Below are 20,440 nucleotides of genomic sequence, written 5' to 3' on the forward strand. Positions count from 1 at the left end.
CGCTACACTGCAGTCTGGGTGATAGAGCGCGACCTCAACTTGGGGGGAAAAAATCTGTCTATCTATCTATCTCTCCATATATGTGTTTAATAAAAGTGGGCAAATGACTTGAATAGACATTTCTTCAGAGATCATATACAAAAGGCCAGCAAGCACATGAAAAGATGCTGAACACCATTAGTCATCAGGGAAATGAAAAAGAAAACCTTAGCGGGGCGCGGTGGCTCACACCTGTAGTCCCAGCACTTTGGGAGGCTGAGGCGGGAGCATCGTTTGAGCCTGGGGCGGTCGAGGCTGCAGTGAGCTATGATCTCACCACTGCACTCCAGCCCGGGTGACAGAGCGAGACCCTGTGTCAAAACAAAACAAAAAAAGAAAAGGAAAAAGAAAGCAAGGGAAGGAAGAAAGCCCTCGGTTCAGGGTCGCCGGGGAAGGGGCTGGTTTGGACGGCTGTCCCGCAGGCCCTCCGGGTTAGAGACCGTCGGGGGCGTGTCTTGAGCTGGGGACGCGACTCCTCGGCGGGGGTGCACCTGAGAGGCCGGGACCAGCGAGGCCGCGCCCCGGTGGCAGGTGACCCCGGGCGCGTCTCCGAGCGCCAGGGTGGGGCGAGGCGGACGCGCGCCCCAGGCCCGAGGGGGTGTGGCGCGGGCGCGCGCGGGTTCCGGGGTCGCCCGAGGCTGCGGGCGGGGAGCCGGGGCGCGGGGGAGGCGCGCGCCGCGGACGCGGCCATCGAGCGAAGGGGGTCGGCTGGCCGGGCGGGTCCCCCTTCAGGTCGCGGGGGTCAGGGCTGCGCGCGAGGTCCCTGGTCCCGGGGAGCAGCGGCCCCGCCTGCGTCCCCTGCCGCCGCGTCCCCCTCGGCCGGGCGTCCCCGGGCGCCCCCGCCCCGCGCGGTGGTACGGTCCGGGTTTAAAAGGCTCCGGCGGCCCCCGGGCCAGCCCAGTGTGTGGGCGGCGGCGGCGGCTGCGCGCGTGGGGCCCGGGGCGCGGGGCGAGGCCGTGGGGACGTGCGAGCGGGGCCGCGGTGGGGCTCGGGGGCGCGTCCACGTGGCCAGAGGGCGGCCACCCGGAGCCAGCGGAGGGACAGGTAGGTGGCCGTCATCTTCGCCGTCCGTGCGGGGCCAAATAGCTCGGGGCCCGGGGCTCCGGCAGCCCGGGGGTCCGGCTCGGCCTGTGGGGGTCAGGCCCTATCCCTGCCCGTCGGCGCCGGCCTGCCCGACTCCTTGTGCCCCGCGTGGTGGGGACGCCAACCCAAGACCAACACCCTGCCCAAAGAGGACCCTTTGTCGCAGGGGAGCGGCCCCTCGGAGGATCAACGCTGTACTTCCCTCCCGCTAAGGGCTCCGCGAGTCCGCCGAGGGGTGCCCTGATGGGGCCCGGGCAAACTGGACCAGCAGCACGGTGGGGGGTGTGGGGGGGCGGCCGCTGGACCCCCGTCTCTGCGTGGGGCTGCCCCTTCCTCAGGCTCTCTGCTGGCCCAGCTGTACCTGTGATGCCCGAGGTTGCCACTTACAGGTGGGGGCTGGGCCTGAAACTGCCTCCCCAGGTCTCCCTCCCGACCTGTCCCCAGCCTGTTCCTAGGCTTGTGTTCCCGGGGTGTAGAGGAGGTGAAGACAGGATGTGGCCTCTCTTTTCTTTGGCCTTCCTTTCTTCTCCGGCTGTTGCATGAGGGGTCCAGCTGACAAAAGAGCCCTGGAGAGGTGATCAATCTGAGCTGAAACTTTGCAGTTTCAAGCTGGGCCTGCTGCTTGTTCCTGGCAAATGCCTTATTTTTCCTTTCTCTCTCCTGTGCCTCCTTGGTTTGGTTCCCTGCACCGCCCCCCGCTCCCCCCCCCCGCCTCCCGCCCTCAAGCTGGGTACCTCCTATCTCCCCCGGGGGCTCTGGCACTGAGAGGGTAGCGCTGAGCCCTGCCCTGTTGGCTGCCACGACACTGCTCTGCTGTCTTAGCAGCCTGGGGCTGACTGGGTGTGGCCTGGGGGCTAAGTGCCAGTCCCAGCACTGTCCCTGTGGCTCCTGCCCTGTCTCTCCAAGGCCTTGACTGTATTTGGGGACATTGCTCCTCCTTTTGTAAGGCTCCTGGGACTCCAAAGGGCAGGTAGGGCCCCCTGTACATTCCCTTCTCCAGTGAACCCCTGGGTCTGGAGGGGGAGCCATGCAGGCTGTGGCTGAGCAGAGCTTGACTGATGTGTGTCTGGGTGCGTGGCTGAGGGGCAGGCGCGACTTGGCTTTGTGTTGCATCGGGGAGGCCAGACAGCGGGCTCCTGGATGGCCAGCTGAGGCCCTTGTCGGGGAGGCAGCTGGGGCCCCTGCAGGGGACATGGTGGTGCTGGATCCTGCATCAGGCCTCCATTCCCCAGACCTCTGTCCCAGGGCTCCTGGTGGCAGTGCCACTCCAGGTGGTGTTCCTGGCCCTGCCCCTCTCCCCCAGCTTGCGATTATTCTGTGCCTGCCTCCCTCTCCCCTCAGCTCAGGCGTTGGGGGCAGCCCAGAGGCCTGGGGCTTGCTGTTCTTTGCTGTTGGTTGCCCCGGGCTCTGAGATGTGGCATCTGGGGTCTCAGTTCCAGAGGGCCTCCTGCCTGGCCTTTCCCAGCATCTGCTCTGCTACCCCCTTGGGTGTGGCCCAGCTGAGGCGAGGCCTCCTGGCTCCTTTCCAGCATGGGGGCTGAGGGACGATTGATGGCCCCCAAGCCTGCCCTCGCTGGCTGCTCACTCATGCGCCCTGGCGGAGGCCCCTCCTCTCTCCCTGTCACGGTGGCCATCTGGGGCTTTGGCGGGGTGGTGGGTGAATGGCCCAGCCCTCTGTGGCTCCAGGCCTCTGACTCCCACACACCGTCTCTCCCTAGGCCTGTCCCCAGGCGCGGCTGCCGGCCATGCCCTCTGTCTGCCTCCTCCTGCTGCTCTTCCTTGCCGTGGGGGGGGCCCTGGGCAACAGGCCCTTCCGTGCCTTCGTGGTGACAGACACCACGCTTACCCACCTGGCTGTGCACCGGGTGACTGGGGAGGTGTTCGTGGGCGCAGTGAACCGAGTCTTTAAGCTGGCCCCCAACCTGACTGAGCTGCGGGCCCATGTCACGGGGCCCGTCGAGGACAACGCTCGCTGCTACCCGCCCCCCAGCATGCGCGTGTGTGCCCACCGCCTGGCCCCCGTGGACAACATCAACAAGCTGCTGCTCATAGACTATGCGGCCCGCCGCCTGGTGGCCTGCGGCAGCATCTGGCAGGGCATCTGCCAGTTCCTGCGTCTAGACGACCTCTTCAAGCTGGGTGAGCCGCACCACCGCAAGGAGCACTACCTGTCGGGGGCCCAGGAGCCCGACTCCATGGCTGGTGTCATTGTGGAGCAGGGCCAGGGGCCCAGCAAGCTGTTTGTGGGCACTGCTGTCGACGGCAAGTCGGAGTACTTCCCCACCTTGAGCTCCCGCAAGCTCATCAGTGATGAAGACAGCGCGGACATGTTCAGTCTCGTGCGTGAGCCTTCCTTCTCTCCTTCCTCCACCCAGTCCTGGCTCTGCCTCCCAGAAGAGCCCTGTTCTTTCTGAGAGGGGACTCTCGGCTCCTCAGTGTCTGGGATGCAGACAGGTTGCGGAGGGTGGGATGACAGCCTGAACCCAGGTTGCGGGGGTCCCCTGTGTGCAGGGAGGCTGGTCACCCTGCCCTCTGCAGCCTTTCTGGCCTGGACCTCTGTGATCATCCAGGCGGGAGGGGGATGCAGAGGGAAGCTGGCGGTGGCCCGTGATGTTGGCCCAGGGCCTCACCCGATGCTGTCTCCTCCCCCTGCTCCCCAGGTGTACCAGGATGAGTTTGTCTCCTCCCAGATCAAGATCCCCTCAGACACGCTGTCCTTGTACCCTGCCTTTGACATCTACTACATCTACGGCTTCGTCAGCGCCTCCTTCGTGTACTTCCTGACGCTGCAGCTGGACACCCAGCAGACGCTGCTGGACACAGCGGGCGAGAAATTCTTCACGTCCAAGATCGTGCGCATGTGCGCGGGAGACTCAGAGTTCTACTCATACGTGGAATTCCCCATCGGCTGCTCCTGGCGCGGCGTGGAGTACCGCTTGGTGCAGAGCGCCCACCTGGCCAAGCCTGGCCTGCTGCTGGCCCAGGCCCTGGGCGTGCCGGCTGATGAGGACATCCTCTTCACCATCTTCTCTCAGGGCCAGAAGAACCGGGCCAGCCCACCCCGGCAGACCATCCTCTGCCTCTTCACCCTCAGCAACATCAATGCCCACATCCGGCGCCGCATCCAGTCCTGCTATCGTGGGGAGGGCACTCTGGCTCTGCCCTGGCTGCTGAACAAGGAGCTGCCCTGCATCAACACCGTGAGCCCCTCATCACCCCACACTGGTCCTCTGCCCTGTCCCAGGTCTACCATGCCCAGCGTGGGCTCACGGCCAGTCATCCTGTCCCAGGCTTTGCCATGGCCCTGGGAGTGGCACCTTTGCCCTCCCATCTGTTTCTCCCTCCCAGGGGTCCCTGCCCTCTCCTTGCCTCTCTCTGGCCTGCCCAGTGCCCCACTTCTGCTTCCGTTCCCAGCTCGTTCCTCCTTGCTCCGTCTCCCGGTTGCCCCTTGTCGTGAGCCAACAAGAGTCTTGTGGGCCCAGGCTTCGCTCCTCGTTCCCTGCTGTCCCTCCTCTGTCTCCCTCCGCAGCCACCAATTTCCTGGAGCACCCTAGGGCGAGCAGTCAGTCCTGGCTGGAGGGGACCGGGTTCTAGATCCCGCTCTCTTCTGGGACACAGGAACTGCCGGCCTCCATCTTGCGCCTGGGAGCTTTGACTCTCACGGGTTCCTCCTCTGTTTCACCAGCCCATGCAGATCAACGGCAACTTCTGTGGGCTGGTGTTGAACCAGCCTCTGGGAGGCCTGCATGTGATCGAGGGGCTGCCCCTGCTGGCCGACAGCACCGACGGCATGGCCAGCGTGGCCGCCTACACCTACCGCCAGCACTCTGTGGTCTTCATTGGCACGCGCAGCGGCAGCTTGAAGAAGGTGGCCCCCAGAGCCCTGGGCATGTAGGGGTGGGGACAGTCTCAGATATGGGACAAGGCTGGTGGTGGGAACACACGGGAGAGCTCTGAGGACAGGACAGGAGACGACACGGCTGGTGCAGGGAGGGAGATTTCCCTGGCTGGGTCCCAGGCGCCTGGCCCTGCTCCTCGGGTGGCCCCTCGGCCGCCCACCCTCAACATTGCCAGTTCCCACTGTGGACTGAATTGCCAGCTTCGTATGGCTCTGGGGACAGAGAACAGACCTATTGTGGAGTCTGCCTGCCACGAGAGCAGGCCTGGGGCTGAGCCGGCATTGCTGGGTCCTCTGTTGAATGAACAAGGGAGCAAATGCCTTGCCCCTCGAGTCTCCCTATGCCTGGGACAGACCCACTTGCCCCTGCCCTCTCCTTGGCTCACTACTTCCCATCCTTCCCCTCCTACCCATGGGCCCTGGGGCTGCAGCTACTTCCATTGGGGATCTGGGGGTAGCTTGGCATGAAGGGGGAGATGAACTTCTGGGCACTCAGGTACGTGTTGAATAGGTAGGAGTCGGGGGACTGCAGTGCTCTCATCCTGCTTGCCTCGTAGATGCAGTGCCATCCCCCAGGAGGGCAAGAGTTGGTCTGGGGGCGCAGGGAAGGGTTTGTGGAGAAGGATGATGAACTCTTCTGGCCCACCTGCTCTGTTCCTGGGACCCTCTTTTCCTTTGTAGCAGCTTTGTTGAACGCGTACTATCCAATTCACCCATTTTAAAGTGCACAGTTCAGTGGGTTTCTGTGGAGCTGCAGAGTGGCACAACCATCGCCACTACCTCATTCTCCTAATCAATGCCATCTTCTAGCTCTTCCCCTCCCCTGCATCCCCTGACCTTGGGCAACACGAATCACTCTGTCCTTCTGTTTGCTGAGGGCATTTTCTGGCGTCTGCACCCTCCTTTTTTTGGCCTCTGGGCTGTGGGTGTGAGTGTTGAACCCCACCAGGTCCTGACGTCAGCTCAGCCACAACCTCCAAAGTCTTTGGCTGGAGAAGACAGTGTTCCAGGTGCAGGAGGCTGTGGTGGCATCAGGCTGGTCTTGTGGCTCAGGTGCGGGTCGATGGCTTCCAGGATGCCCACCTGTATGAGACAGTCCCCGTGGTGGATGGCAGCCCCATCCTCCGAGACCTGCTCTTCAGCCCGGACCACCGGCACATCTATCTCCTGAGTGAGAAGCAGGTGGGCCTGTGGTGGGTGGCGGTGGGTGGTGGGGCGGGGGTGGGCTGGGTGCTGATGTGGCTGTCCCCAGGTGAGCCAGCTCCCGGTGGAGACCTGTGAGCAGTACCAGAGCTGCGCAGCCTGCCTGGGCTCCGGGGACCCGCACTGTGGTTGGTGTGTGCTGCGACACAGGTGAGGGCAGGGGCCCCTGCTCGGGGAGTTGGAGGGCCTCACTGGCCAGGGGGAGCCAGCCACACGCAGCCGTGCCCTTGCGGCCTCCCCCCGCCCTCCTCCACTTTCTCCAGCTAATGAGTGGAACCTCCACCCCGAGTGACGTCCCTCGGGCCCCAGGGGACGCGGCCAAGGCTCGCTGTTGCCTGGCACTATGAGCTGGACAGGCCTGGGCCCTCCCGGGGCAGTGGCGGGACCGGCTCTGGCCCGACCCTGTGCAGGTGCTGCCGCGAAGGGGCCTGTCTGGGCGCCTCTGCCCCACACGGCTTTGCTGAGGAGCTGAGCAAGTGTGTCCAGGTGCGGGTCCGGCCCAACAATGTTTCAGTGACGTCACCTGGGGTGCAGGTGAGCAGCTTGGGGGTGCCCGGCTGGGTGTGCACATGTGTGCTGGGAGTCCGCCCTGCCCTGAGCCCTCTGCTTCCCCCAGCTGACCGTCACCCTGCACAACGTGCCAGACCTCAGCGCGGGCGTGAGCTGCGCCTTCGAGGCGGCGGCGGAGAACGAGGCGGTCCTGCTGCCCTCCGGTGAACTGCTCTGCCCCTCACCCTCCCTCCAGGAGCTCCGAGCTCTTACCAGGGGGCATGGTCAGTGGGTTGGGGCTGCCCAGGATGGGGCAGGGTGGGGCCTCTCCCTACCCCCAGCGAGTTCACGGCCACCCTGGGACTGCTGCAGGGGCCACCCGCACCGTGCGGCTGCAGCTTCTCTCCAAGGAGACAGGCGTGAGGTTTGCCGGTGCTGACTTTGTCTTCTACAACTGCAGCGTCCTCCAGTCGTGAGTACCTGGCCAGCACCCGTCCCTACCCCTGGGGATAGAAGGGACCTCTGGGACAGGCGACACCTTCAGGGCAGCTGTTTCTGGGGCATCAGGGGCTAACTGTCAGGCCCTGATAGCCCCTGACATCCCCACATCTCTCTGTCCCCTGATATGGCTGCCTTCTTCCTTCAGTTCCCGATGTGTCCTACTGGGGAGCAGTGAGGGGCAGTGCAGCCTCCTCTGTTATTTCTGAAGCCACTTCCCCCCCCCAGGTGCATGTCCTGTGTTGGCAGCCCTTACCCCTGCCACTGGTGTAAGTACCGCCACACGTGTACCAGCCGCCCCCACGAGTGCTCCTTCCAGGAGGGCAGGGTCCACAGCCCTGAGGTGAGGCGGGCGCCGCATGTGAGGGGCTGGGCTCTGCGGTGCGGGCGGGGCCACCGGCTTCTATGCGTTCTCGGTTTCTTTGAGCCTTCTCCAGGCTGGGCCTGGAGAAGGGTGGCCCTGTGTGCAGCTGACAGGCGCTTTCCCCGCAGGGCTGCCCTGAGATCCTGCCCAGTGGGGACCTCCTGATCCCCGTTGGGGTCATGCAGCCTCTTACCTTGCGGGCTAAGAACCTACCTCAGCCGCAGTCGGGCCAGAAGAACTATGAGTGCGTGGTGCGGGTGCAGGGGCGGCAGCAGCGGGTGCCTGCCGTGCGCTTCAACAGCAGCAGTGTGCAGTGCCAGAATGCCTCGGTGAGGTCCCACCCGCTGCCTCCCTTCGGGGTCTGGGCTGTGGCGTGGTGTGGATCGTTCTTGTCTATGCCCAGCTCCCTGGCAGGGAACTGTCTGAGTCTCCTGCTAGGGATTCCTGTACCTGGAGGAGGGGGGCAGCTGGCAAAAATCTTGGGTAGGGGTTCTGCACATCTTATCTGGGGTCCCATGGGTTCCTTTTCTCCAGTACTCCTATGAAGGTGATGAGCATGGTGACACCGAGCTGGACTTCTCCGTGGTCTGGGATGGAGACTTCCCCATAGACAAGCCTCCCAGCTTCCGAGGTGAAGGCATGGGCCAGGGAGCTTCCCTCCTAAGGCAATCGGCACTGCTGGGGTCGGGTCTGGGGGCCCTAGTGCTCCCCACTTTCCACTTTTCTGCCGCTGCCTGCTCCGTCAGCAGTGCCTTCTGTGCCTGCAGCCCTCCTGTACAAGTGCTGGGCGCAGCGGCCCAGCTGTGGCCTCTGCCTCAAGGCTGATCCCCGCTTCAACTGTGGCTGGTGCATCTCAGAGCACAGGTGCCAGCTGCGGACCCACTGCCCGGCCCCGAAGACCAACTGGATGCACCTGAGCCAGAAGGGCACCCGGTGCAGCCACCCCCGCATCACGCAGGTCAGCCTCCCTCACCGCCCCTGCCCACGGCCAACAGGGCCCCTGGGAGTCTGAGCCAACTCTCTCACTGCCCATCCTGCTCCACAGATCCACCCTCTCGTGGGGCCCAAGGAAGGAGGCACCCGGGTCACCATCGTGGGTGAGAACCTGGGCCTCTTGTCCCGAGAGGTGGGCCTGCGGGTGGCTGGCGTGCGTTGCAACTCCATTCCGGCCGAGTACATCAGTGCTGAGAGGTGAGTGCGGCTGTGTGGGTGCCCGGGCCGTATGTGGCCTGGCCGGCCCTGACGCTCTCTGAGCCCTAGGATCGTGTGTGAGATGGAGGAGTCGCTGGTGCCCAGCCCGCCGCCGGGGCCCGTGGAGCTGTGTGTGGGTGACTGTTCAGCCGACTTCCGCACGCAGTCGGAGCAGGTCTACAGCTTTGTGGTGCGTGGCTGCCGGCCCTACCCCTTCCCGTCCCTTCTCTCTCCCGCAAGGGGCGTGTGGAGCAGCCGGGCCCGGCTCCTCCCCTCAGGGCGGCTTCTCCCGCAGACCCCAACGTTTGACCAAGTGAGTCCCAGCCGTGGCCCGGCGTCTGGGGGCACACGGCTTACCATCTCAGGCAGCTCTCTGGATGCTGGCAGCAGGGTCACAGTGACTGTGAGGGACAGCGAGTGCCAGTTTGTAAGGTGGGCCGGGGCCCTGCCAGCTTTGGGTTGGGCATCGTGTGGGGGGCCGTGGGGACGGGTGGCTGAGGGCCCTGGGCCACCCGCTCCAAGCACCCTGCTTGCCAATGTAGGAGAGATGCCAAGGCGATCGTGTGCATCTCACCTGTCTCCACCCTGGGCCCCAGCCAGGCCCCCATCACACTTGCCATTGACCGGGCTAACATCTCCAGCCCCGGGGTCATCTACACCTACACTCAGGACCCCACCGTCACCCGCCTTGAGCCCACCTGGAGCATCATCAAGTAAGACCCTGGGGGACTGGGGAGCCTGGCAGTGTCCAGAGGGCTCAGGGACTGGGTGGTCTCTGAGCTCCAGTGGGGCCCCTCCTGGAGCCTAGGCCCTCATTGGTGGAGGGGGTGGAACTGTCCTGGCTGCACAGTACCCGGCACCCACTAGGCGATCCAGGGTCAGGGAAGGCCTGGGCTGCCATGGCAGCCTTGATCACTCTCCAGGGCTGGGTGGGTGCACTGGAGGAGGGAGCCTGAGGCCCCTGCCCTGTCCCTAGTGGAAGCACTGCCATCACTGTGAGTGGGACCCACCTGCTGACGGTCCAGGAGCCCCGGGTCCGTGCCAAGTACCGCGGCATTGAGACCACCAATGTGAGTACCAGCTGCCCCGCCCCACCCCGACCCTGCAGCCCATGGCTTCACGTGCCTGGCTGTCCACCTTTGTCCCCACAGACATGCCAAGTGATCAACGACACTGCCATGCTGTGTAAGGCCCCCGGCATCTTTCTTGGGCGGCCCCAGCCTCGGGCGCAAGGCGAGCACCCTGATGAGTTTGGCTTCCTGCTGGACCACGTGCAAACGGCCCGCTCCCTCAACCGCTCCTCCTTTACCTACTACCCTGATCCCAGCTTTGAGCCGCTGGGGCCCTCTGGCGTGCTGGACGTCAAACCGGGCTCCCACGTGGTGCTGAAGGTGCGGGCGGGGTGGGGGCGGGGAGGGGCGGGAAAGTGGAGAGTCCTGGGCTGAAGTTGTCCTCCACCCCCAGGGCAAGAACCTGATTCCCGCAGCAGCCGGCAGCTCCCGCCTCAACTACACTGTGCTGATAGGAGGCCAGCCGTGTTCGCTCACTGTCTCGGACACACAACTCCTGTGCGACTCACCCAGCCAGACTGGCCGGCAGCCTGTCATGGTAGGTGGGGATGGGGAGACCCCCTGGGCAGCCCAGGGTGGGCGTGGTGGTCAGCTCACCTCAGGCCTGTCCCCACAGGTGCTGGTGGGTGGCCTGGAGTTCTGGCTGGGCACCCTGCACATCTCGGCAGAGCGGGCGCTGACCCTACCGGCCATGATGGGGCTGGCGGCGGGGGGCGGGCTCCTGCTGCTGGCCATCACGGCCGTGCTGGTGGCCTACAAGCGCAAGACTCAGGACGCGGACCGTACCCTCAAGCGTCTGCAGCTGCAGATGGACAACCTGGAGTCCCGTGTGGCCCTGGAGTGCAAGGAAGGTGCCTGAGGCGGGGCGGGATGTGGTGTGGAAGCTGGGGACCTCCCTCCTGCCCACTCATTCCCTCTCTCCACCCCCCAGCTTTTGCAGAGCTGCAGACGGACATCAATGAGCTGACTAACCACATGGACGAGGTGCAGATCCCCTTCCTGGACTACCGGACTTACGCCGTGCGCGTGCTCTTCCCGGGCATCGAGGCCCACCCGGTGCTCAAGGAGCTGGATGTGAGCCTCTGCCTGGCCTGCCCCCCACCATTCCCTTCAGGGCCGCCCCCACCCTCTGAGACCTCCTGCTCCCCACAGACGCCACCCAACGTGGAGAAGGCCCTGCGCCTCTTCGGGCAGCTGCTGCACAGCCGCGCGTTCGTGCTTACCTTCATCCACACGCTGGAGGCCCAGAGCAGCTTCTCCATGCGCGACCGTGGCACCGTGGCCTCGCTCACCATGGTGGCCCTGCAGAGCCGGCTCGACTATGCCACGGGGCTGCTCAAGCAACTGCTGGCCGACCTCATCGAGAAGAACCTCGAGAGCAAGAACCACCCCAAGCTGCTGCTACGCAGGTACCTGCCTCGCTCTATCCAGGCCACACCTTTGTCCTGCCTGGGCCTGCCCCCTGTCCAAGCCCCAACCCTGCCAGGCCCGAGCCCCCTTCTCTTGCCCTAGGACAGAGTCAGTGGCTGAGAAGATGCTTACCAACTGGTTCACGTTCCTGCTGCATAAGTTTCTGAAGGTGCGCCAGGTGGGCGGGCGGCAGGGAGGTGGTGGCAGAGGACCGGCCAGTGGTCAGGCAGGCAGCCAGCTGTGCACCTGTCCCTGGCTGCAGGAGTGTGCTGGGGAGCCTCTCTTCCTGCTTTACTGTGCCATCAAGCAGCAGATGGAGAAGGGCCCCATTGATGCCATCACGGGCGAGGCACGATACTCCCTGAGCGAGGACAAGCTCATCCGTCAGCAGATCGACTACAAGACACTGGTGAGCGCAGGGCCAGGCGGGCCAGAGGTAGGGGCGCAGAGAGAGGCCTCGCCCCAGACTGACACTGGAGTCCGCTTTCCCCTCAGACCCTTCACTGCGTGTGTCCGGAGAACGAGGGCAGCGCCCAGGTCCCAGTGAAGGTTCTCAACTGTGACAGCATCACCCAGGCCAAAGATAAGCTGCTGGACACTGTGTACAAGGGCATTCCGTACTCCCAGCGTCCCAAAGCTGAGGACATGGACCTGGGTGAGGTCCCCACCCTCTCCTCCTGGCTCCCACTCATACCCTCCTGTGCCGTGTGACCTCCGTGGGCTCTCCCGCTCCCCACCTGAACCCTGTTTCCTAAGAGGAGTGGGCCAGGCACTTGGGGGCTGCCAGCATAATCTTAAGGGCTGTCTGTGGCCCACAGAGTGGCGCCAGGGCCGCATGACTCGCATCATCCTCCAGGATGAGGATGTCACCACCAAGATCGAGTGTGACTGGAAGAGGCTCAACTCACTGGCCCACTACCAGGTGAGGGGTTGGGGCCCATTCCTCCCCAGGGCCACGTGGGAGCCAGGACCCTGCCTTGAGCTGCAGCAGGACACGGGAGCAGTGGCCCTGGCTCCCCTCGCCCTTCTCCCTGGGCTCGTGGGCTCCCCTCCTGGGTGTGGGTGGGTGGGGGCGCCTTGGCTTCTCAGCTTCCTGCACTGCCCCCCTCTGTCTCTGGGGCCTCCAGGTGACAGACGGTTCCTTGGTGGCATTGGTGCCCAAACAAGTGTCTGCCTATAACATGGCCAACTCCTTCACCTTCACCCGCTCCCTCAGCCGCTACGGTAGGTGTCCTCAGTGTGGTGGCCGTGTGCCCTTCGAGGGAACCCCCACTTCCAAGTGCCATCGATTCTGTGGAGTGTAGACGGAGGGTCGGCCAGCGAGGGCAGATGGGTCCCCACATGCTGCTGAGCTCCCGGGAGAGTGGGGCAGGGGCCAGGTGGTGGCCTAAGGGTCACATGCATTCTCTGCTCCAGAGAGCTTGCTCCGCACGGCCAGCAGCCCTGATAGCCTCCGCTCACGGGCACCCATGATTACGCCTGACCAGGAGACGGGCACCAAATTGTGGCACCTGGTGAAAAACCACGACCATGCCGACCATCGCGAGGGGGACCGTGGCAGCAAGATGGTCTCCGAGATCTACCTGACACGGCTGCTGGCCACCAAGGTGTGGGCCTCAGCCCAGAGGTTGTCCCGGCCTTACAGGGGAGGGGGCCATGGATCATTTGCTTCCAGTGGGCCTTTCTTCGGGTCTTTGCTGTGGGAACTCTGAGCCTTAGATAAAGGCCATGTCTGTCTGAGAGGCCACTGGCCCTGTAGGGAAGCCCCTCTCTTTGCCAAGGCTTTCTGCCTCCATCTGTCCTGCTCTGGGGACATCCCGACCTGGCTCCCTCATAGCCTGTGACCTCTCTGCCCCACACAGGGCACACTGCAGAAGTTCGTGGATGACCTCTTTGAGACAGTGTTCAGCACAGCCCACCGGGGCTCGGCCCTGCCCCTGGCCATCAAGTACATGTTCGACTTCCTGGATGAGCAGGCGGACCAGCGCCAGATCAGCGACCCCGACGTGCGCCACACCTGGAAGAGCAACTGGTATCACCCCGTGCTGGGCTGCCAGCAGCCTGTCTGGAGACTGGTGGGCGGAAGACGCTGGTGGCTCTGCTGAGACCCAGGGCCTGGAGTAGCATCCAGGCAGGAGGGAATGAGGCCTGGCCTGGGGTTGACACTGATGGTGCCATCAAGCCAAGGGGCCTGTTGCGTCCAGTTCTGGAGCTGGACTGCCTGGGTGGGTGGGATGGTGGTGGTGAGGCCTTTGTCCTCTGGGGTCTTGCACCAGGTAGAGATGCTGGTGGTCGGTCACAGGTGGTGAGAGCGGTGACAGGAGAAGCTGCGGAGGGGGTTGAGCCCTATTGAGAACAGAAGTTCAGCAGAGACTTAGAGGAAAGGCCGTTCACCCTAAATGTGTTGCTCTCACCACCTCTGGACAAGATGTGAGCCGGCCCGACAGGAAAGAGATGTGCACATGGGAGGGGCCCCTTGGGGCTAACTAGGGAGCCTCAGGCGCACGTCCCTCTGTTGTCCACAGCCTGCCGCTGCGCTTCTGGGTGAATGTGATCAAGAACCCACAGTTCGTGTTCGACATCCACAAGAACAGCATCACGGATGCCTGCCTGTCGGTGGTAGCCCAGACCTTCATGGACTCCTGCTCTACATCCGAGCACCGCCTGGGGAAGGACTCGCCCTCCAACAAACTGCTCTACGCCAAGGACATCCCCAACTACAAGAGCTGGGTGGAGAGGTGGGCTCCACCCTGCTGTGGGTGGCAGAGGGCAGGACCTGCCCCTCCCTGGGCTGCCTGTGCGAGGCAGGCCAGCTACAGGCAGGAAGCCCGGGGGCTGGCCGGGCAGTGAGGGCAGGGGTTCTAGTTTTTGTGATATCGCCTGAGTGACATACTCAGGGTCCCAACAGGTATTATCGAGACATTGCAAAGATGGCATCCATCAGCGACCAGGACATGGATGCCTACCTGGTGGAGCAGTCCCGCCTCCACGCCAGCGACTTCAGCGTCCTGAGTGCGCTCAGCGAGCTGTATTTCTACGTCACCAAGTACCGCCAGGAGGTGTGTGCCATCCCCACAGACTCCCAGTTACTTGGTCCTGAAGGTGCAGCCAGTGACAAAGGCAGGAGGGTTGGTGGGGGTTGGGGATTGTTCACGGTCTCTCCCCTGACCAGGGCCTGGGGCCGGCACAGGTGATGCTCTCTGGGATCACAGGTAGATGCTGGAATTTGAGGGACCCAGGAGATAAGCCACTGGCTGGGTACAAAGTGGCCACTGGGCAAAAGTTAAAGGGCCTGAGCACTGGAAGGGATGGGTCAGGCTTTGTGATGAGAAATAGCCAGAGGCAGGAGGACATAGAGGTGTGGACTTTAGGATGGAGTCTGGGCTGGACACATTTGCGAGCCTGTGGATGGCATTTAAAGCCCTGAGCCTGGATGAGCTCACAGGGAAGCCACAAGTGGGTGTGGAGGGAGAAGCGGCCCAAGCACTGAGCCCAGGGCCCCAGGACACAAAGAGGGGAGGGGAGGGGAGGTGCAGCAGCCAGCGGGGAGGATGCCTGAGAGCGCCTGGTGGGGTCTGGCAACTTGAGCCAGTGAGGACCCCTCACAGGTCAGGGAGTGGCAGTGGCCGGCTCCATCTTCCAGTGCTGCTGCTGGTGAAGGATGGTGACCTGCAGAACACTCACTGGGTCTGGCGAGGGTCACGGGGTCCTGGCGCGAGGGAGGCTTGGGCTAGGAGGTAATGGGAGGGGGAATCCAGCACGGCGAATCCAGAGTCCAGGTCACTCTAGGGACAGGCCGCACCCTAGCTGTGGAGAGGAGGAGGAGAAAGTGCTGTCGTCGGAGGGGCATTTGGGGCTGGGGAGAGCTGGTGGGTTTGTACAGGGGCTGCGGGGGAGGACGGAGGGATGAGGCGTGTGGGAGGGAGGAGCCCAGCTGGGAAGTGGGGACTTTGCATGGCAGGAGCTGCGCCCCCTACAGAGCCCAGCTCCAGGGGACTCCTCTCCCCCAGATTCTCACGGCTCTGGACCGAGATGCCTCTTGTCGGAAGCATAAGTTGCGGCAGAAACTGGAACAGATCATCAGCCTCGTGTCCAGCGACAGCTAAGGTGGTGGAATCGGTGAGGAGGGGGCTTCTTAGTCCTGTGCCATCCTCCCATCCAGGGGAATGGCTGGCTCAAGCCTGGGTCCCCGGGCTGAGCCCTGGATTGGGTATCGTGGGGCAGGTCACCCTGGCCACGATGCCCCCGGCACACCCAGGCCCCCTTCATTAGTGCCTTGCTTTGGGCCCTGCAGGGGGAGGGGTGACAGGGCAAGCCCCCACCCCAGCAGCAGCAATACCCCCACCCTCCTGCCCTGTGCCCAGGTGTTGGGACAGTCCCACCCTCCCTGCTATTTATATCCCTCTGCCTATTTATTGAATCGAACTTCGCCTCTGTCTCCATCTGTAAATATGTGTCCCCCACCGGATGTCGCCAGCCTCACTCACCTGCCTCTTCTTGAGCTGTCCTGGGCCCTGCCACCCGTCTGGGCTCCTTTGTGTAGCATTATCAGCCTCGGTCTGGCCTCTGGCACCTCACCCTTGCCATGGCTGACCCCACCCATTCCAAGGCGGGGTCACGGTACCAGCAGCACTTGGGGTGAGGCCTCCAAAGCTTCCTCAGAATTGTGGCTGTGCCACGCTGGACCACAGGGTCCCCCTCAAGCATCTCGGGGCCCTATTCTCTCTGAGCACCTGGAGGGCTGGACTCAGGCTTGTGCCAGGGCCTGACTTGGGCCTGGGGGCCCTAGAACACTCCTCCTCCTGAGCCTACTGCCAAACGTCCTCAGTGTTGTCTGCACCTGCTCCGACTCCTTCAGCCGCCCCATTCAGCGCCCGCTCCGTCCAGTGCCCGCCCTGTGGGGCCAAGGCGGCCGTGCCTTACTACTCTGTGTCTTCTGCCTCCTCTGAGGAATCTGGCCCTGTCTCACAGTCCCAGACCCCCCGTTCTCTCCTCTTTGGTTGCATGAGTTTTTCTTTGTTCATGGAATGTTTTTTCCTGATTAAATGTTGGGGAAATGCCATCCATGTGGGGCTCTGTCCTTGGGGCAGGTCAGTAGACTTGTGGATGCTGCATGAGCTGGAGCCCCATTATGGGAGAAAGGACCACTCCTTGCAGGGTCCCAGAGGGTTTGGGGAGGTTCAGGGCCATGCCCGACCCATCAGCAAACCCCGGTGGCTCTACCTTCAAGACAGATTCAAGGTAGATAGATTCTCCTCCCTTCCACCACCCCCACCCAGCTCTCCCGTGCCATCGTCTATCTCTGCCTGGATGCCAGTCTCCCTGCTTCTGCCCTGGCTCTCTTCAGCCTGTTCTCAGCGTGGGAGGCAGAGAGATCCTGTTATGATATAAGGTGGATCATGTTGCCTCACTGTTTAGAACCCTCCGGCGGTTTCAGCTGCAGCCAGCTCCTTCAAAACCTGACAGTTGCATACTGTCGAGGTTGTGGCACCCATCATGGTGCACCTACCAAAGTCTTACTCCCAGGCCTGTTAAGTAATGCAGGTGGGGAGAAGGTGACATGCAATTTATTTATTTATTTTTTTTTCGAGACAGAGTGTAGCTGTGTTGCCCAGGCTGGAGTGCAGTGGCAAGATCACAGCTCAGTGCAGTCTCAAACTCCTGGGCTCAAGTGATCCTCCCACCTCAGCCTCCTGAATAGCTGGGTGTATTAGTGCACTCTACTATGCCAGGCTTTTTTTTTTTTTTTTTTTTTTTGAGATAGGTTGCCGCTATGTTGTTCAGGCTGGTCTTGAATTCCTGGTCTCAAGTGATCCTCACCCCTCAGCCTCCCAAAGTATTGGGATTACAGGCATGAGCCACTGTGCCCGGCCAGGTGAGATGGAATCTTATTTTTACTTTTTATGTTTTTTTTTTTTCTTTGACGGAGTGTCGCTCTGTCACCCAGGCTGGAGTGCAGTGGCATGATCTCGGCTCACTGCAAGCTCCGCCTCCCAGGTTCACGCCATTCTCCTGCCTCAGCCTCCCGAATAGCTGGAACTACAGGCGCCCACCACCACGCCCGGCTAATTTTTTGTATTTTTAGTAGAGACGGGGTTTTACTGTGTTAGCCAGGATGGTCTCGATCTCCTGACCTCGTGATCCACCTGCCTCAGCCTCCCAAAGTGCTGGGATTACAGGCGTGAGCCACCATGCCTGGCCTTTTTTTTTTTTTTTTTTTTTTGGAGACGGGATCTTGCCCTGTTGCCCACGCTGGAGTGCAGTGGCAAAATCAACTCACTGCAGCCTTGATGTCCTGGGCTCAAGTGATCTTCCTGCCTCAGCCTTCTGAGTAGCTAGGATTACAAGTGCTTGCCACCATACCCAGCTGTTTTTTTTTTTTTTTTTTTCTTTAGTAGAGATGGAGTCTTGCTGGTTTTGAACCTCCTGGGCTCAAGTGATCCTCCTGTTTTGGCCTCCCAAAATTCTGGGATTACAGTTGTGAGCCACTGTGCCCAGCCAAGTGAGATGCAATTTTTTTTTTTTTTTTTTTTGAGACAGAGTTTCACTCTCATTGCCCAGGCTGGAGTACAATGGTACAATCTTGGCTCACCGCAACCTCCGCCTCCCGGGTTCAAGTGATTCTCCTGCCTCAGCCTCCTGAGTAGCTGGGATTACAGGCATGTGCCACCACGCCCAGCTAATTTTGTATTTTTAGTAGAGACAGGGTTTCTCCATGTTGGTCAGGCTGGTCTCGAGCTCCCGACCTCAGGTGATCCACCCGCCTCAGCCTCCCAAAGTGCTGGGATTACAGGCATGAGCCACTGTTCCTGGCCTTTCTTCTTTTTTTGTTTTTGTTTTTTTTTTGAGATGCAATTTTAAATAGGGTGGCTTGGACAGCCACCTGAGTTGGGTTTAAAAGCTGCCAGCTCCAGCCGTCCAGCTGTGGGGCCACGGTGCCAGACAGTGGTGGTGGTTATAGGACCGTAGGTGTTTACCAAAACTAGACAAGTCCACATAACAACCAACTGCACAAATAAGGAGTAAAATAATAAAGAGAAGGACGTGTGAGGCAGGACTGGATTGTAGCCCAGGATAAAGAGAAGTTGCGGGATGACAGCTGTGCCGTCGGCCCAGACAGAACCATCTGGACAGAGGACAGACGATAAGGGAGATGGTTGAAAATACTACCATCATATGATAATGACAGCTAAGCCACAGGAAAACAAGGCAGTTTTAACCTCAGGGGAAATCCCTCAGAAATGGATGGAATCTACCAGAAGCATCATGAGAGGAAGAGGAAGGGAAACAGAGCTAAATTGGGGCCAGGTGTGGTGGCTCGCACTTGTCATCCCAGCACTTTTGGAGGCCCAGGCGGGAAGATCACTTGAGCCCAGGAGTTCAGGACCAGCCTGGGCAACAAAGCGAGATCCCCTCTCTACAAAAAATAAAAAACTAGCCAGGCATGGTGGTGCATGCCTGTGGTCCCAGTTACTCAGGAGGCTGAGGTGCTGGGGAACAAGGCTGCAGTGAGCTGTGATTGTGCCAGCCTAGGTGACAGAGCCAGACCCTGTATCAAAAAAAAAAAATAATTAAAAAATAAAAGATCGGCTGGGCGCGGTGGCTCATGCCTGTAATCCCAGCACTTTGGGAGGCTGAGGCGGGTGGACCACCTGAGGTCGGGAGTTCGAGACCAGCCTCACCAACATGGAGAAACCCCGTGTCTACTAAAAATACAAAATTAGCTGGGCGTGGTGGTGCATGCCTGTAATTCTAGCTACTTGGGAGGCTGAGGCAGGAGAATTCGCTTGAACCCGGGAAGTGGAGGTTGCGGTGAGCCAAGATCGCACCATTGCACTCCAGCCTGGGCAAGAAGAGTGAAACTCTGTCTCAAAAAAAAAAAAAAAAAAGTGAAAGATCTAAGTTGTCAACTATTCGTCAATAATTAATGTCTAAAAAATATTAAGAAAGGAAGAAAGGAATTGAGAGCAAAAGAGAGGGAGAGAGGAAAGTGTCATCTTCATAAGCTGAAGGCCAGTGCCACCGTCACCACTGGCAGAGCTCCCCAGATTCTACAAAGGGAAACTGTTCCTCCATATGGAGTAATAGGGACTGGATATGTCATGCCAAATGAAAGAACACGCCAAACCAGACAAAATATATGGAATGCAGAGTATAAAAAAACTGGCTGTGGGCCAGTGAGGGACAGCGACGTGTGGGAGCTGGGAAACAAGGGAAGCCATGCGACTGGCCCAGTGTCCTGTGTGGAGTTTCCTGGTGGAGCCTGGCAGACACCCGGACTTTAGGAGTTGAAACTGATTCAGAGCGTCCCAGCAGCTGGAGTTTGCAGGGCGGAGAACCAGAGAGAAGAGAGCTGCACAGGGAAAGAACCCTGGATATCCACAGAGGCTCCCGTTCCAGTGTGCAGCGGACTACGACTACTGGTGAGCACAGGCGTGTGAGGAAGCTACCCAAGACCAGGGAAGGCCATCACCCCAGCAGGAGAGGATGAACGGTAACTCCAGTGTGCAAGCAGGACAGGGACTAGCAGCTGTCCCCACCCACCAGGATAGAGAAGCTCATGTTCACCTAGGCAGCACTGGCCAGGGTGCCCAGAATGGTGTTTGTTGCTTCCATAGAGGGAAACAAGCCTACAGTTAAGAGCTGCTCTGGTCCCACACAGCACATCTTCAAAGCAAGACTCAAAAGGATCAAACCATTTCCTTGTTTTCTGAGAATAAAAGCAGTTGTACCTCTTCCTTTTCACTCTCAGAAAATCTGACAGAATCTATAAAAGAGCCCTAAGGCTGGAGACACTGTATTTTCCAGGGAGCCAACTCCTTGCCCCAGACACTAGTCAATTGCCCCAGCACTTTCTTCACTGATCGTTAGAGGAAAAAAGCTCATGTTTGTTAGATTTAAAAATCAGGAAAAAAATTTAACACTAAACTTGCAAATATTTTGTGGTGTATATTACAGTTACACATTTACTATGTAAGTGCAACTGTAAAACTGAGGAAGTATTCCAAAATGTTGACAGTAGTTAATCCTGAATGACAGAACCCAATTATTTTCATTTTCTTCCATTTCCTAAATTGTCTTCAATTTCCTCGTACTCCTTGAACATCTGAATTCTAGAACCCCCCCCCCCCAGCAACCCAAGCACAACAAGAATATTGGGAGGTGCCCCAGCTGCAAATAAACTCAGACTTGGAA

At 60.8% G+C, this 20,440-nt stretch overlaps 1 protein-coding gene across 6 annotated transcripts; it reads left to right on the forward strand.

Moving 5' to 3' along the window:
* Positions 1-938: 938 nt before the first annotated feature.
* On the forward strand, positions 939-16,307 carry PLXNA3 (plexin A3). 6 transcript variants are annotated; one of them, XM_063601974.1, is made up of 34 exons: positions 960-1,083; positions 2,841-3,461; positions 3,783-4,322; positions 4,808-4,990; positions 6,074-6,202; positions 6,273-6,373; positions 6,634-6,757; positions 6,840-6,996; positions 7,085-7,184; positions 7,439-7,553; positions 7,703-7,903; positions 8,109-8,205; positions 8,342-8,532; positions 8,620-8,765; positions 8,835-8,955; positions 9,061-9,197; positions 9,308-9,478; positions 9,742-9,835; positions 9,917-10,156; positions 10,230-10,373; positions 10,452-10,686; positions 10,767-10,909; positions 10,988-11,244; positions 11,348-11,414; positions 11,508-11,654; positions 11,741-11,900; positions 12,064-12,167; positions 12,373-12,469; positions 12,662-12,852; positions 13,108-13,277; positions 13,771-13,983; positions 14,154-14,304; positions 15,256-15,364; positions 15,723-16,307. In XM_063601974.1, exons 2-33 carry the CDS (start codon positions 2,868-2,870, stop codon positions 15,349-15,351), a joined length of 5,616 nt encoding a protein of 1,871 aa, XP_063458044.1. In that variant the 5' UTR covers positions 960-1,083; positions 2,841-2,867; the 3' UTR covers positions 15,352-15,364; positions 15,723-16,307. The 6 variants fall into 6 exon arrangements, with proteins under 6 accessions (XP_034805383.1, XP_063458044.1, XP_063458045.1 ...); XM_034949492.4 differs by having other exon boundaries at positions 939-1,083; positions 15,256-16,307; XM_063601975.1 differs by having other exon boundaries at positions 8,432-8,532; positions 15,256-16,307.
* The last annotated feature ends 4,133 nt before the right edge of the window (positions 16,308-20,440 follow it).

This window comes from Pan paniscus, chromosome X, assembly GCF_029289425.2.
Source record: "Pan paniscus chromosome X, NHGRI_mPanPan1-v2.0_pri, whole genome shotgun sequence".
Taxonomy (NCBI): Eukaryota; Metazoa; Chordata; class Mammalia; order Primates; family Hominidae; genus Pan; species Pan paniscus.

Excerpts from the sequence above, each read along its gene's own strand:
- PLXNA3 (XM_034949492.4), top strand. The coding sequence starts at position 2,868 with ATGCCCTCTGTCTGCCTCCTCCTGCTGCTCTTCCTTGCCGTGGGGGGG. Across the intron at positions 7,904-8,108 it reads TGCAGTGCCAGAATGCCTCG|TACTCCTATGAAGGTGATGA; the intron begins GTGAGGTCCCAC and ends CCTTTTCTCCAG. Across the intron at positions 10,910-10,987 it reads CGGTGCTCAAGGAGCTGGAT|ACGCCACCCAACGTGGAGAA; the intron begins GTGAGCCTCTGC and ends TGCTCCCCACAG.